The following is a 14,554-nucleotide window of genomic DNA, read 5'->3' as shown; positions in this document are numbered from 1 at the left end:
TAGTCTCGAACTCCTGACCTCAAGTGATCCACCTGCCTCGGCCTCCCATAGTGCTGGGATTACAGGCATGAGCCACCATGCCTAGCCTTGACCCCCAAACTTCTACAGCAAAAGTGGGCTCAGAAAACAAAGCAGCTGCATGCATGAGCCTTTCTATGAAAAGGAAAGGTGGCTCAGAGTGCAGAGCACAAAGAACCCAAAGCTGGAGCCAAGAGCTATGAGAAATTATGCTCAGGCCCTGAGCTCTCCTCAGGGAACAGCCAACCTGTATCCTTCAGTATTTTAGAATTTCTATGGAATAGTGACTACTTCCTATATTTATTTCTCCTTTTTTTTCCCCTGCTACTAGGGACCTCTCCCTTTTGGCGAATAGGATATCTATAGATATTATCCTATGCTTTTCTCACATCTCATCATTGTATGTTGGTGATGGAGGAGTAGGACAGGGAATACAAGTTCTCTTTTTAGTTCACAGGTCTTCAGATCAAGAAGAGCTACTCAAGAAGCTGTACATAGGAATTAGTCCAGAAGAACCTCACCTGGACGCCTGTTTTAGATGACAAGATTCTGGAGTTCAAGCTGATATTGTAATGGGATGAGACTTTTGAGCCTGGGTGACAGAGAGAGACCCTGTCTCAAAAAAAAAAAAAAAAAAAAAAAAATTCTGGTTGGCCTGTTACAGTGGTGTTTACAACAATTTGATCACAATCAGTTACAGATTTCTTTGTTCCTTTTCCATTCCTACTGCTTATTTGATTAGCCTTTAAAAATTAATAGGAGGGGCCAGGCGCGGTGGCTCACGCCTGTAATCCCAGCATTTTGGGAGGCCGAGGCGGGTGGATCACGAGGTCAAGAGATCGAGACTATCCTGGTCAACACGGTGAAACCCCCCCTCTACTAAAAATACAAAAAAAAATTAGCTGGGCATGGTGGCGCATGCCTGTATTCCCAGCTACTCAGGAGGCTGAGGCAAGGCCGTCTTGAATTTTTCCCTCTTTTTTTTTTTCTTTGGCTTGCATTCACTCTTAAATATTAACTCCCGGTGTCTGCCACAGTGTCTTGCACTTGGAAGGCACTCAAAAATTTACAGAATGAAAGTTTGTTCTACCCTGGTGCCATTTCTTCCTAATGATGATGATTGTCCCCAACAACATAGGTCTTGACTATTTTCTGCAAATTTCAGTTTATTCAGCATTCCAGACCATGGGTTCTCTTCCCACTTTCTTCACCCCAACAATAACCATTCCCATCTCACCACTTTTCCTGCTTCCTTTCCAAACTCCTACTCCCTGATATACCCACTCCCATGGGTACTCCCCATGGCTGTCTGGCGTTTTTAATTTATGATTCTGATCTGTCTTTCCAACTAGGTTGTAAGCTCCTTGAAGCTAAAGTGAAGTCTTAAGAGTTCCAAGCATCCAACAAGAATACAACCAGAGCTCAGCTGAAACCTGCGTGACTGCTCTTAGGACCCTAACATTTTCAATTTCCCTAACCTCTTTGCCCTGCTTCGTTTTGCATCTTCCTCTCACTTTCAGGGTTCTTTTTTTTAAACAGGGTCTCTATTACCCAGGCTGGAGTGCAGTGGTGCAATCTCGGCTAACTGCAGCCTCAACTTCATGGGCTCAAGCAATCCTCCCACTTCAGCCTCCCAAGTAGCTGAGACTACAGGCGCACACCACCACACCCAGCTAATTTTTGTATTTTTTATAGAGACAGGGTCTTACTATGTTTCCCAGGCTTATCTTGAACTCCTGGGCTTGTCATTTACAGTCATCCCAATCCCAATCTGCAGGAGATTTGTGAGATTAATTTTAAGATCCCTGAAAATATAAAAAATCTCTGGCTTCCACCTTCACAGTTCTATTCAATCTTCTCATTAATCCTGAGAGCACAGAGAGAATTAGGGCGAGGAACCAAGGTCCAAGTGGAAGAAGCGCCTTTTTATGGCCAACTCGATGGTTTCAGGCCCAAGCAAAGCCCTACAACAATAAATATCATTGGTCGGGCACAGTGGTTCACGCCTGTACTCCCAACACTTTGGGAGGCCAAGGCGGGTGGATCACAAGGTCAGGAGTTCAAGACCAGCCTGGCCAATATGGAGAAATGCTGTCTGTACTAAAAATACAAAAAATAGCTGGGCATGGTGGCGCGTGCCTATAGTCCCAGCTACTTGGGAGGCTGAGGCAGAAGAATTGCTTGAACCCAGGAGGTGGAGGTTGCAGTGAGCTAAGATTGTGCCACTGCACTCCAGCCTGGGCGACAGAGTGAGATTCCGTCTAAAAATAAATAAATGTCATTAACAGAAAACTGTTCTAAGGCCGGGTGTGGTGGCTCACACCTGTAACTTCAACATTTTGGGAGGCTGATGCGGGCAGATCACCAGAGATCAGGAGTTCAAGACCAGCCTGGCCAACATGGTGAAACCCTGTCTCCACCAAAAAATACAAAAATTAGCCACGTGTGGTGGCACACACCTGTAATCCCAGTTACTTGGGAGGCTCAGGTGGGAGAATCACTTGAACCCAGGAGACAGAGGTTGCAGTGAGCTGAGATCATGCCACTCCACTCCAGCCTGGGTGACAGAGAGAGACCCTGTCTCAAAAAAAAAAAAAAAAAAAAATTCTGGTTGGCCTGTTACAGTGGTGTTTACAACAATTTGATCACAATCAGTTACAGATTTCTTTGTTCCTTTTCCATTCCCACTGCTTATTTGATTAGCCTTTAAAAATTAATAGGAGGGGCCAGGCACGGTGGCTCACGCCTGTAATCCCAGCATTTTGGGAGGCCGAGGTGGGTGGATCACGAGGTCAAGAGATCGAGACCATCCTGGTCAACATGGTGAAACCCCGTCTCTACTAAAAATACAAAAAAAAATTAACTGGGCATGGTGGCGCATGCCTGTATTCCCAGCTACTCAGGAGGCTGAGGCAGGAGAATTGCCTGAACCTAGGAGGCAGAGGTTGCGGTGAGCCGAGATCATGCCATTGCACTCCAACCTGAGTAACAAGAGTGAAACTCCGTCTCCAAAAAAAAAAAAAATTAATTAATAGGGCCACGCCTGTAATCCTAGCACTTTGGGAGGCCCAGGCGAGAGGATCACGAGGTCAAGAGATCGAGGCCATCCTGGCCAACACGGTGAAACCCCGTCTCTACTAAAAATACAAAAAAAAAAAAAAAATTAGCCGGGTGTGGTGGCACGTGCCTTTGGTCCTAGCTACTCGGGAGGCTGAGTCGGAAGAATCGCTTGAACCCAGGAGGCGGAGGTTGCAGTGAGCTGAGATTATGCCACTGTACCCCAGCCTGGTAACAGAGCAAGACTCCATCTCAAAATAATAATAATAATAATAAGGCCAAGTGCTGCTGGATCTCAGATCCCGGGACATGCCTGTAATCCCAGCACTTTGGGATGCCAAGGCAGGTGGTTCACTTGAGGTCAGGAGTTTAAGACCAGCCTGGCCAACATGGCAAAACCCTGTCTTTATTAAAAATACAAAAATTATCCAGGCATGGTGACAGGCACCTGTAATCCTACCTACTTGGGAGGCTGAGGCACAACAATCACTTGAATTGCAGAGGTCGAGGTTACAGTGAGCTGACATTGTGCCACTGTACTCTAGCCTGGGCAATGAAGGGAGACTCTGTCTTAAAAAAAACAAAATATAAATAAATAAACAGCCAGGGTGAAGTGGCTCATGCCTATAATCCTAGCATTTTGAGAGGCCAAGGGAAGACGATCACTTGGCCCAAGTGTTGAAGACCAGCCTGGCCAGCATGGTGAAACCCCATCTTCACAAGATAGAAAAATTAGGCTGGGCGTGATGGCTCATACCTGTAATCCTAGCACTTTGGGAGGCTGAGGCAGGAGGATCATGAGGTCAGGAGATGGAGACCACCCTGGCTAACTTGGTGAAAAATACAAAAATACAAAAACTACTAAAAATACAAAAAATTAGCCAGGCATAGTGGCACGCACCTATAGTCCCAGCTACTTGGGAGGCTGAGGCAGAAGAATCACAAATACACACGCAAAAGATACAAAAATTAGCCAGGCATGGTGGCGCACACCGATAGTTCCAGCTACTCAGGAGGCTTAGGTGGGAGAATCATCTGAACCCAGGAGGTCAAGATTGCAGTGAGCCAAAACTGTGCCACTACACTCCTGGCACAGGCAACAGAGTGAGACTTTGTCTCAAAAAATAAATTAATTAAAAATTAAAATTACCAGACGCTGTGGCTCACACCTGTAATCCCAGTACTTTGGGAGGCCGAGGCAGGTGGATCATCTGAGGTCAGGAATTCATGACCAGCCTGACCAACATAGTGAAACCCATCTCTACTCAAAATAAAAAATTAGCCGGGCGTGATGGCAGGCACCTGTAATCCCAGCTACTGGGGAGGCTTTGGCAGAAGAATTGCTTGAACCTGGAAGGCAGAGGTTGCAGTGAGCCAAGATCATACCACTGCACTCCAGCCTGGGCGACAGAGCAAGACTCCATCTCAAAATAAAAAAGATGCAATTCCACTCAACTCCCCCAACCCCACCCCTGACAGTATTTTCCATCTGTGATCGGTTAAATCTTCGAATGCAGAACCCACAGATATGGCGGGCCCTTGGTGCTAGATCTTGGGCAAAATACTTAACTTTCCCGTGCCTGTTTTCCTGTACCTTAGAAGTTGGAGGTAACAATAGTATCTACCTCACAGGGTTGTTGAGAGAATTAAAGGAGCAAATACTTGTAAAGCGTTAACATATTTAGTATATAATAAAGTAGTTCAGTATTTAGTAAAGTGCTTATTTAGATCTGTGCCTGAAAAGTGAAAAAAATCAAAAATTGTTTGCTATTTGTTGTTAGTGTTTATTTGTTCACTGAAAATTCTGAGCTTCAATATTGCTTATTAATGTTATCTATTAGTACCACAGGAAATCAGTAACCCCCAACTCACACAAATTAGAAATACCTCCTGTGACTGATAGTAATAGTTGCTACCAGATATGGAGGACTTCCTGTATGTCAGGCAACTTGCTCTCCTTTAATGTTCGTAACAACCTTAAGAGGGAGTTGCACTATCCTAAACCTCATTTTATAACTGAGAAGAACACAGAGGTTAAGTCACTTTCTGGAGGTCACAGCCAGCAAATAGAGGAGGCGTACTTATGCATTTATTTACCATGTATTGACTTCTTCCGGTGTCTCAGCAGGAGAGAAGCCCAGTGGGTACAAAGGTAAACAGTCTAGGCCCCAGCCTACGGGAAGTTTCAGTTTACAGAGAAGGGGCGGGGCGGGGGCGGGAATGACGAACAAATAGTTACCATACCTTGTGGTAATAGCTGTAATAAAGGCTCGCTTCAAAAAGTGCTGCTAAATCTCAGACCCTGGGACAAGAAAAGTATGGAGAGCTTAGGGCCCAAAGGAAAGACATCACAGTTATGGAATAAGCAGACGTCTTTAACAAACGTGTGACAAAAGTGTCCTGTAACGAAAAACGTCTTACACCCCAAGGATTAAACAAAGCAGGGTTAAATGTGGAAACTGAAGCTGCAAGTCAAGGGCCCCGTCTGACAAGTCCGGCAGGGCTGGAAAGGGGTTAAGGCGGGCAGGTGGGCGTGGCCTGAGCGTTGATTGGCATGGGTGGGACCGGGCTCGTCACCCGCCCGGGCTACTCCAACCCCTGGGCGGGCGGGGGTACCGCCTGGGCAAGGGCCGGGGCGCCGGGCCGAGCCACCTCTCCCCCTCCCCTACTTCCCTGTCGCGTTCCGCCGGCTGGGTGCGCTGGAAGAGTGGAGCACCGCCCGGCCGGCCCTCTGGGCTGACAGTCGGCAAAGTTTGGCTCGAAGAGGAAGTGGTCTCAAACCCCGGCAGGTGGCAGCCAGGCCAGACCAGGGGCGCTCGCGGCCTGTGGGCGGGCTGTAGGCGAGGGCGCGCCCCCGTGCCGAGACCTGGAGCTTTGGGAGCCGGCCCCGGGAGAGAGAGCGCGGCGGCGGCCGGAGAAAACAACTCCGAAGTTGGCGAAAGGCACCGCCCCTACTCCCGGGCTGCCGCCGCCTCCCCGCCCCCAGCCCTGGCATCCAGACCACGGGTCGAGCCCAGGCCATGGAGCCCCCTTGGGGAGGCGACACCGGGAAGCCTGGGCACCCGGGGCTCCGCCGCGACTTCATCGGGTAGACCACAGAAGCTCCGAGACTCTTCCGGCACCTCCGAACAGCCCAGGATGCTGTCGGCCACCCTCCTCCTCCTCCTCCTCCTCGGTAAGGGCCGAAACGAGACCACCCCCCAGCCCCGCCCCAGGGCTGTCACCCGGCCAGCAGCTCTAACTCCCTCCTGTGCGGCCCTGCACCCCACCCTGCCTGCCCGTTCCCCCCAGCCCCTGCCGCCACCCCCAGCGCTGCCCACCGCAACCCCCAGGAAGTCTCCAGCCGCTCTGCTCGGCCCTCGTCCTTTCTCCGGCTTCCCCAGATCACCCCACCAACCCCACCGGCCCCGCTGCCGGACCTTCCTTCCGCAGAAGTCCCGCGCCGCAGCCTTCTCCCACCCCGACTCCCTCTTCCTATTAACTGCCCGGAAGTCCCGGATGGCTTCCTTGAGTTACTCAGGTGAAGGAAACTACGGGGACTCACTCTCCTGCCCTTTCTCGCTCCTCCTCTAGGAGGCGCTCTGGCCCATCCAGACCGGATTATTTTCCCAAATCCTGGTGAGTTGAGGGAACCTCTGGGGCTCCATGGGCTTGGGAATGAGGCGGCACTCAAGAGAAGGACTCTCTGTTCCTTCATGGGACCTACCATAGTTTTAGAGGGGAGATCATTTAGCCTTTATTTTATAGATGAGGAAACTGAGGCTTGGTGTGGACCTTCATCTGGTAGTTGCTATGTACTAGTTTTTTTTTTTCTGGGAATATCTATGCTTGATCGTCCTAACCATAATGTAGTCTCCCTGAGGGTAGAGGCAGTATTTCCTGCTCCTCCTGGTTCAGTGGCTGGCACAAAACACACCTCAGAATTGTTTGTGGTATTAGCATTTACTGGTGAAGCTATGAAGAACGTGGAGAGAAAGAGCAAAGCCAGACGGCTGTGACTCCAGGATGTGTGTGGGCGGGGGCAGATACTCTGCTCCTACTTGCAGAGCCCAGACTTTCAGAAACCTCAAGCCTCCAAGGAGAGGGGGAAGAGTGGCATGCCAAGGGGCTGTCTACTACCAGTGTCCTACGTTCCTCTCTCCAGCTTGTGAGGACCCCCCAGCAGTGCTCTTAGAAGTTCAGGGCACCTTACAGAGGCCCCTGGTCCGGGACGGCCGCACCTCCCCTGCCAACTGCACCTGGCTCATTCTGGGCAGCAAGGAGCAGACTGTCACCATCAGGTGAGAAGTGGAGCAAGAACTCATTCTTCTCCCCTGCCCCTTCCCCTCCATTGGAAGTCTTCAGGGATCACTTCTTTTTCTTTCCTTTTTTTTTTTTTTGAGACAGAGTCTGGCTCTGTCCTCCAGGCTGGAGTGCAATGGTGTGATCTCGGCTCAACGCAATCTGCACCTCCCGGATTCCAGCGATTCTCCTGCCTCAGCCTCCAGAGTAGCTGGGATTACAGCACACACCACCACACCCTGCTAATTTTTGTATTTGTAGTAGAGATGGGGTTTCACCATGTTGGCCAGGATGGTCTCGATCTCTTGACCTCGTGATCCACCACCCGCCTCAACCTCCAAGAGTGCTGGGATTACAGGTGTGAGCCACCGCACCCAGTCCCCCCACCTTGTTTTTTTTTGTTTTTTGAAACGGAATTTCACTCTTGTCACCCAGGCTGGAGTGCAATGGTGCGATCTCGGCTCAGTGCAACCTCTACCTCCCAGGTTCAAGCGATTCTCCTTCCTTGGCTTCCCAAGTAGCTAGGATTACAGGTGCCCACCGCCATGCCTGGCTATTTTTTATTTTTTTGTACTTTTAGTAGAGATGAGGTTTCACCACATTGACCAGGCTGGTCTTGAACTCCTGAACTCAAGTGATCTGCCCACCTCGGCCTTGCAAAGTTCTGTGATTACAGGCGTGAGCCACCGTGCCTGGCTCATTCAGGGATCACTTCTCCATGGAATTTCCATCCTTGTCAACAGGGGAAGAGTAGAATTTGATTTGGCCTAGTGTGCCCTAAAAGCCTGACTTTTTTCTGGGCCAGACTCGGTGAATTGGAGCTGGGCTGGAGTGGACAACTAGCTTGGGTTCTGGGTATCTCCAAAGGACAGAGGCCACTCTACAAATGATCCTTGGCTCAGATAGAACTGTTCTGAGGAGTTCTTCCATTCATTGCATGTCCTGCCTGAGATTCAGAACTACTCCTTAATCAGCTGAGAACATTCCTTAGCTTCTCCAGGTCTTTTAAACATTCCAACTCTCCCCAGGCTCCCCTGACCTTGGATCATTATCTGGGGACCATGTTAAGTACCTGGCTATTTGCCTCACATAGTTCACTTTCCATGAATCTACCCAGAAAGGAGTAGGCAAAGAGAGAGGGAAACCTGTGGAGAGGCTGTCAGGGCAAAGGGATCAGAATGCCATGGAGAACCAACCCAGGTCTCACATCTGGCACAGTGGGGTGGGGCAAGATGGTGAGTTCTGGTTAATTGAACTGTATGGTAATCACCAGTTACTGCTGATACCATACTTGAGTGACAGTGCTGCAATAACTGGAATGTAGTATACTTCCTCATAAGTCAGTTTTTCCAAAGGGTTCTAGGATGTATCTTATGGTCTTATGGTGATACTGGCCCATGTTAGGAAGATCCCCATTGACAACATTGACTTAAAAATAATTTGGCTGCCAGGAGCGATGGCTCACACCTGTAATCCCAGCACTTTGGAAGGCTGAGGTGGGTGGATTAGGAGTTCAAGACCAGCCTGACCAACATGGTGAAACCCTGTCTCTACTAAAAATACAAAATTAGCTGGGTGTGATGGTGGGCACCTATAATCCCAGCTACTTGTAAGGCTGAGGCAGGAGACTTGTTTGAACCCAAGAGGCGGAGGTTGCAGAGCTGAGATCACGCCATTGCACTCAAGCCCGGGTGACAAGAGTGAAACTCCATCTCAAATAAATAAATAAGGCCAGGTGCAGTGGTTCACGCCTGTAATTCCAGCACTTCGGGAGGCTGAGGTGGGTGGACCACGAGGTCAAGAGATCGAGACCATCCTGGCCAACATGGTGAAACCCTGTCTCTACTAAAAATACAAAAATTATTTGGGCATGGTGGTGCACACCTGTAGTTCCAGCTACTCATGAGGCTGAGGCAGCAGAATCACTTGAACCTGGGAGGCAGAGGTTGCAGTGAGCCAAGATTGCTCCACTGCACTCCAGCCTGGGTGACAGAGCAAGACTCCATCTCTAAATAAATAAATAGACTGGCCGGGCGCTGTGGCTCACTCCTGTAATCCCAGCACTTTGGGAGGCCGAGGCGGGTGGATCACGAGGTCAAGAGATCGAGACCATCCTGGTCAACATGGTGAAACCTCGTCTCTACTAAAAATACAAAAAATTAGCTGGGCATGGTGGCGCGTGCCTATAATCCCAGCTACTCAGGAGGCTGAGGCAGGAGAATTGCCTGAACCCAGGAGGCAGAGGTTGCGGTGAGCCAAGATCGCACCATTGCACTCCAGCCTGGGTAACAAGAGCGAAACTCCGTCTCAAAAATAAATAAATACATAAATAAATAGACTGAGTTTTCATTTGGCCGTTTGGATCATGGGTAAGCAGATATTTGTGCTTTCTGGGATACAAGGGGCCTGGTGGCACCAGGGGAGGAGAAAGCCAGCAGCAGTCAAAAGCATCTCATGTCCTGGTCTCCTCTACTCCCATAGGTTCCAGAAGCTACACCTGGCCTGTGGCTCAGAGCATTTGACCCTACGCTCCCCTCTCCAGCCACTGATCTCCCTGTGTGAGGCACCTCCCAGCCCTCTGCAGCTACCTGGGGGCAATGTTACCATCACTTACAGCTATGCTGGGGCCAGAGCACCCATGGGCCAGGGCTTCCTGCTCTCCTACAGCCAAGGTAGGCTGGACAGGGATGTCTGAGGAGCAATGAAAGCCCCAGGCAGGAGGGGAGGATCCTGAGGGCTCTGGCACTTCACAGCCCCTCTCCATGGTGCCTCTGCAGATTGGCTGATGTGCCTGCAGGAAGAGTTCCAGTGCCTGAACCACCGCTGTGTGTCTGCTGTCCAGCGCTGTGATGGGATTGATGCCTGTGGCGATGGCTCTGATGAAGCAGGTTGCACCTCAGACCCCTTTCCTGGCCTGACCTCAGGGCCCATCCCCTCCCTGCCTTGCAATCTCACCTTGGAGGACTTCTATGGGGTCTTCTCCTCCCCTGGATATACACACCTTGCCTCAGTCTCCCATCCCCAGTCCTGCCATTGGCTGCTGGACCCCCATGATGGCCGGCGGCTGGCTGTGCGCTTCACAGCCCTGGACTTGGGCTTTGGAGATGCAGTGCATGTGTATGATGGCCCTGGGCCCCCTGAGAGCTCCCGACTACTGCGTAGTCTCACCCACTTCAGCAATGGCAAGGCTGTCACTGTGGAGACACTGTCTGGCCAGGCTGTTGTATCCTACCACACAGTCGCTTGGAGCAGTGGTCGTGGCTTCAATGCCACCTACCATGTGCGGGGCTACTGCTTGCCTTGGGACAGACCCTGCGGCTTAGGCTCTGGCCTGGGGGCTGGTGAAGGCCTAGGTGAGCGCTGCTACAGTGAGGCACAGCGCTGTGATGGCTCATGGGACTGTGCTGACGGCACAGATGAGGAGGACTGCCCAGGCTGCCCACCTGGACACTTCCCCTGTGGGGCTGCTGGCACCTCTGGTGCCACAGCCTGCTACCTGCCTGCTGACCGCTGCAACTACCAGACTTTCTGTGCTGACGGAGCAGATGAGAGACGCTGTCGGCATTGCCAGCCTGGCAATTTCCGATGCCGGGACGAGAAGTGCGTGTATGAGACGTGGGTGTGCGACGGGCAGCCAGACTGTGCGGACGGCAGTGATGAGTGGGACTGCTCCTATGCTCTGCCCCGCAAGGTCATCACAGCTGCAGTCATTGGCAGTCTAGTGTGTGGCCTGCTCCTGGTCATCGCCCTGGGCTGCACCTGCAAGCTCTATGCCATTCGCACCCAGGAGTACAGGTCAGTGGGAGTGGGGCTGGCAATAGAGTAGAGCCTGAGGGCGAGACTGGGCCATGCAGCTACAGGAGACCATGAAAGCCACCTTGGGGAGAGGTTCCCATGATCAGCTTGTCAGTTGTCTCCTGTAAGGGACAGGTCCAGATCCTGAAAGCAGTCTCAAGGGAGGAGGGACCTCAGATGACCTTTGGGAAAGCCATGGCACAGCTTCAGCCAGCCTGGCCCAGGTGTGGAAGCGGGAGGACTCTCCAGGCTGGGGTGGTCTACTCTGGCCGAGAACTACCAGTGACTAAGCAGTCCTCATTCCTTTTAGCATCTTTGCCCCGCTCTCCCGGATGGAGGCTGAGATTGTACAGCAGCAGGCACCCCCTTCCTATGGGCAGCTCATTGCCCAGGGTGCCATCCCACCTGTAGACGACTTTCCTACAGAGAATCCTAATGATGTAAGTCACTCCCCACAACCCTAGCACCTCCTGGTCCCACTTCTGCTGTGGCCCTGCCCCTGTACCCTCCTTCATTCAGCCTTTGGCTCTCTGACTCTGAGGCCTCCTTATCTCCTTGCAGAACTCAGTGTTGGGCAACCTGCGTTCTCTGCTACAGATCTTACGCCAGGATATGACTCCAGGAGGTGCCTCAGGTGCCCGCCGTCGCCAGCGGGGCCGCTTGATGCGCCGCCTGGTACGCCGTCTCCGCCGCTGGGGCTTTCTTCCTCGAACTAGCACCCCAGCTCGGGCCTCTGAGGCCAGATCCCAGGTCACACCTTCCGCTGCTCCCCTTGAGGCTCTAGATAGTGGCACAGGTCCAGCCTGTGAGGGTGGGGCAGTGGGTGGGCAAGATGGGGAGCAGGCACCCCCACTGCCCATCAAGGCTCCCCTCCCATCTGCCAGCACGTCTCCAGCCCCTGCTACTGTCCCCGAAGCCCCAGGGCCACTGCCCTCACTGCCCCTAGAGCCATCACTATTGTCTGGAGTGGTGCAGGCCCTGCGAGGCCGCCTCCTGCCCAGCCTGGGGCCCCCAGGACCAACCCGAAGCCCTCCTGGTCCCCACACAGCAGTCCTGGCCCCGGAAGATGAGGATGATGTGCTGCTGGTGCCACTGGCTGAACCGGGGGTCTGGGTAGTTGAGGCAGAGGATGAGCCACTGCTTACCTGAGGGGACCTAGGGACTCTATTGGGGCCTCTCCCCTGGGGCACTACTTATGGCGGCACAATCCTTTAGAGGGTGGGTCAGCCTCCCCTCCACCACTTCCTTCCCTGTCCCTGGATCTGAGGGGACTTGGTAGGCCTCCCGTTGACCCTGTGTAGCTGCTGTAAAGTTAGGTGTCCTTCAGGCAGGGAGAGGGCTCACACAGCCTCCTCTGTACACAGCCAGAGACCCCAGTCCCTTCACCACCACCCGCTTCCCACGCCACCACCATTTGGGTGGCTGTTTTTAAAAAGTAAAGTTCTTAGAGGATCATAGGCCTGGACACTCCATCCTTGCCAAACCTCCACCCAAAAGTGGCCTTAAGCACCAGAATGCCAATTAACTGGAGACCCTTCAGCCCCCAAGGGGAGGATTTGGGCAGAATCTGAGGTTTTGTCATCCACAATCCCTCCTACAGGGTCTGGCTCACAAAAAGAGTGCAACAAATGCTTCTGTTCCATAGCTATGGCATTGCTCAGTCAGTCGAGGTCAAAAATAAAGGAATCATACATCTCAAAATTTTGCAAATTAGCCGTGAGCCTGAGCCCCACCTCTGCCCATCTCGGTCTATGCTCACCTCATCCTGCTTCTCCCTGTGGAAGCTGTCGCTTGGCCCTCTACCTCCTCCCCTCTTCCTGTTCATCTCCCAACCACTACACTCTTGATTTTTAAACCACACAGAAGGTAAGAAAATTCTAGGAACCCTAAGGACCAGCCCTCTCCATTTCCACTCAAATGCATGGGGCCCAGCTCTGCGGTGACTGATTCCAGGGGTGTGCACCAAGCCTTTCCTAACAGCCAGGATAGAAGTCAGGGGAGCCAGCTGGGCCCTGCAGTCAGGAAGGCTGTCGTTTATGGAGCATTCCCCAAGCACGGATCATAGGAGCAACTGTCCCCGGTGGGACACAGGAGTCATGACTCCTACCCTCCACCCTCCATGCCCACCAGGCATTTAGCAGTCTGTCCTATGCAAGACAGATGAATTCTCAGCCAGGATACCTCAAAGCAGGCAAAGATGAGTGGAGGGAAAATTCATAAACATTCAGGGTATGAGGTGCTGGCATTCCCATGACCAAACCAAGAGGTCTGCCTGGAAGAGGGCCCAAACTGGATTCTAAAGAATGCTGTTGGAATAGAGCTGTGAATTCCAGGCAGGGGGAGTGTCCACAGGACAAGCAAACTGAAGAGACAAGAGGGCAAGGGCTGTAGGAGACCCTGGGCCTGAGAGCACAAGCAGCGGCCAGAGCTGCAGAGCTGGGGGGGCGGGTAATGGAGGGAATGATTTGCAAGCAGTGTTGGAACCCAGCCCCTAGTTAGCAAAGTGACAGAAGCTGCCTGAGTTTGGAAGGAAAATCGAGGCAAACGACATAGAAGGAGGCTGTGGGGGTGGGAGTGATGCTTCAGGAGCAAAGCTGAGGAATTCCCTAATGGAGTCAGTCCCTGGGGATAGAGGCTCCCTGCAGGCTCTCCTTGTCTACCCCCTAGCAGAGCCTGTTACCCAGCCTAGCCCCACACCTGGTGGAGAGGCCCTGTTGATTACAGCCTGTCAGCATCCTCAAACCCAGCACTAACTGCACAATCTTCCTCTCTCCTAGTGAGCAAGAGCCTGGTGAAGTAGCAGAGAGGGGTGTGGGTCCATGTGCAGTTCTGGGACCCTGGCACCTTGGCTCAGGGAAGACCCGAGCTCCTTTCACTGCAGACCCTCTCCGGAGACTGGGGAGTGGGCTCCAGAGAACCTGGTTCTTGCTTACTGTTCTCCCTTTGGGCCCTCCTTCCTAAGTACAAACAGTCCTGGGTCCAGTCAACGTCAGGCCCAGTGTAAATAATGAAGCAGTGATTCTCCCTCCCCTGCCTCTCCATAGCCTGGTCTTTGCCCTCTCCTTTGCTCTTCTCTTCCTCATAGCTACCTCAATTATCTGCAGCCTGATAATCTTCATCCCTTTATCCAGACCTTTTCTCTCCTAGTGGTACTGCAAACTGAAAGTGGACAAAGACTTCAGGTAAAACAGCTCCTTGTGGTGGAACGCTTCTGAATGCTGGAAGGAGGACTTAGGGCAGAGTTCACTAGGGAGGCCTGTGCTTATAGATCAGTGGGCCTGAAAGAAGTTTCTTTAGTTTCTAGATGTATGCTGTACAGGGTGTAGGCAGTAATAATACTCTTGTCAGCCATAGTGAAGCCCCAAGGTAGCTGGGATAGGGGACTGACCTTATACAGGCAGCA

At 52.0% G+C, this 14,554-nt stretch overlaps 1 protein-coding gene across 2 annotated transcripts; it reads left to right on the top strand.

The window, feature by feature from the left end:
• The first annotated feature begins 6,006 nt into the window (after positions 1 to 6,006).
• Positions 6,007 to 12,852, top strand: LRP10 (LDL receptor related protein 10). Of its 2 annotated transcripts, XM_012466665.3 has the most exons (7): positions 6,007 to 6,250; positions 6,649 to 6,693; positions 7,220 to 7,355; positions 9,838 to 10,028; positions 10,134 to 11,151; positions 11,462 to 11,591; positions 11,713 to 12,852. In XM_012466665.3, the coding sequence occupies exons 1-7, from the start codon at positions 6,214 to 6,216 to the stop codon at positions 12,298 to 12,300; spliced, it is 2,145 nt and encodes a 714-aa protein (XP_012322088.2). In that variant the 5' UTR covers positions 6,007 to 6,213; the 3' UTR covers positions 12,301 to 12,852. The 2 variants fall into 2 exon arrangements, with proteins under 2 accessions (XP_012322088.2, XP_012322090.2); XM_012466667.2 differs by lacking the exons at positions 6,007 to 6,250; positions 6,649 to 6,693; positions 7,220 to 7,355 and adding an exon at positions 9,592 to 9,725.
• The last annotated feature ends 1,702 nt before the right edge of the window (positions 12,853 to 14,554 follow it).

Source organism: Aotus nancymaae, unplaced genomic scaffold (assembly GCF_030222135.1).
Source record: "Aotus nancymaae isolate 86718 unplaced genomic scaffold, 86718_ANA_hifiasm-v0.15.2.pri h1tg000011l, whole genome shotgun sequence".
In the NCBI taxonomy this organism is placed as follows: Eukaryota; Metazoa; Chordata; class Mammalia; order Primates; family Aotidae; genus Aotus; species Aotus nancymaae.
Note: the sequence above shows the minus strand (reverse complement) of the source record. Positions and strands in the feature narration are given on the sequence as shown.

Bases quoted from the DNA above. Each gene is read 5' to 3' on its own strand.
- LRP10 (XM_012466665.3), top strand. From the start codon at position 6,214: ATGCTGTCGGCCACCCTCCTCCTCCTCCTCCTCCTCG. The intron at 6,251-6,648 runs GTAAGGGCCGAA...CTCCTCCTCTAG, and splicing joins CCTCCTCCTCCTCCTCCTCG to GAGGCGCTCTGGCCCATCCA. The intron at 11,152-11,461 runs GTCAGTGGGAGT...CATTCCTTTTAG, and splicing joins ATTCGCACCCAGGAGTACAG to CATCTTTGCCCCGCTCTCCC.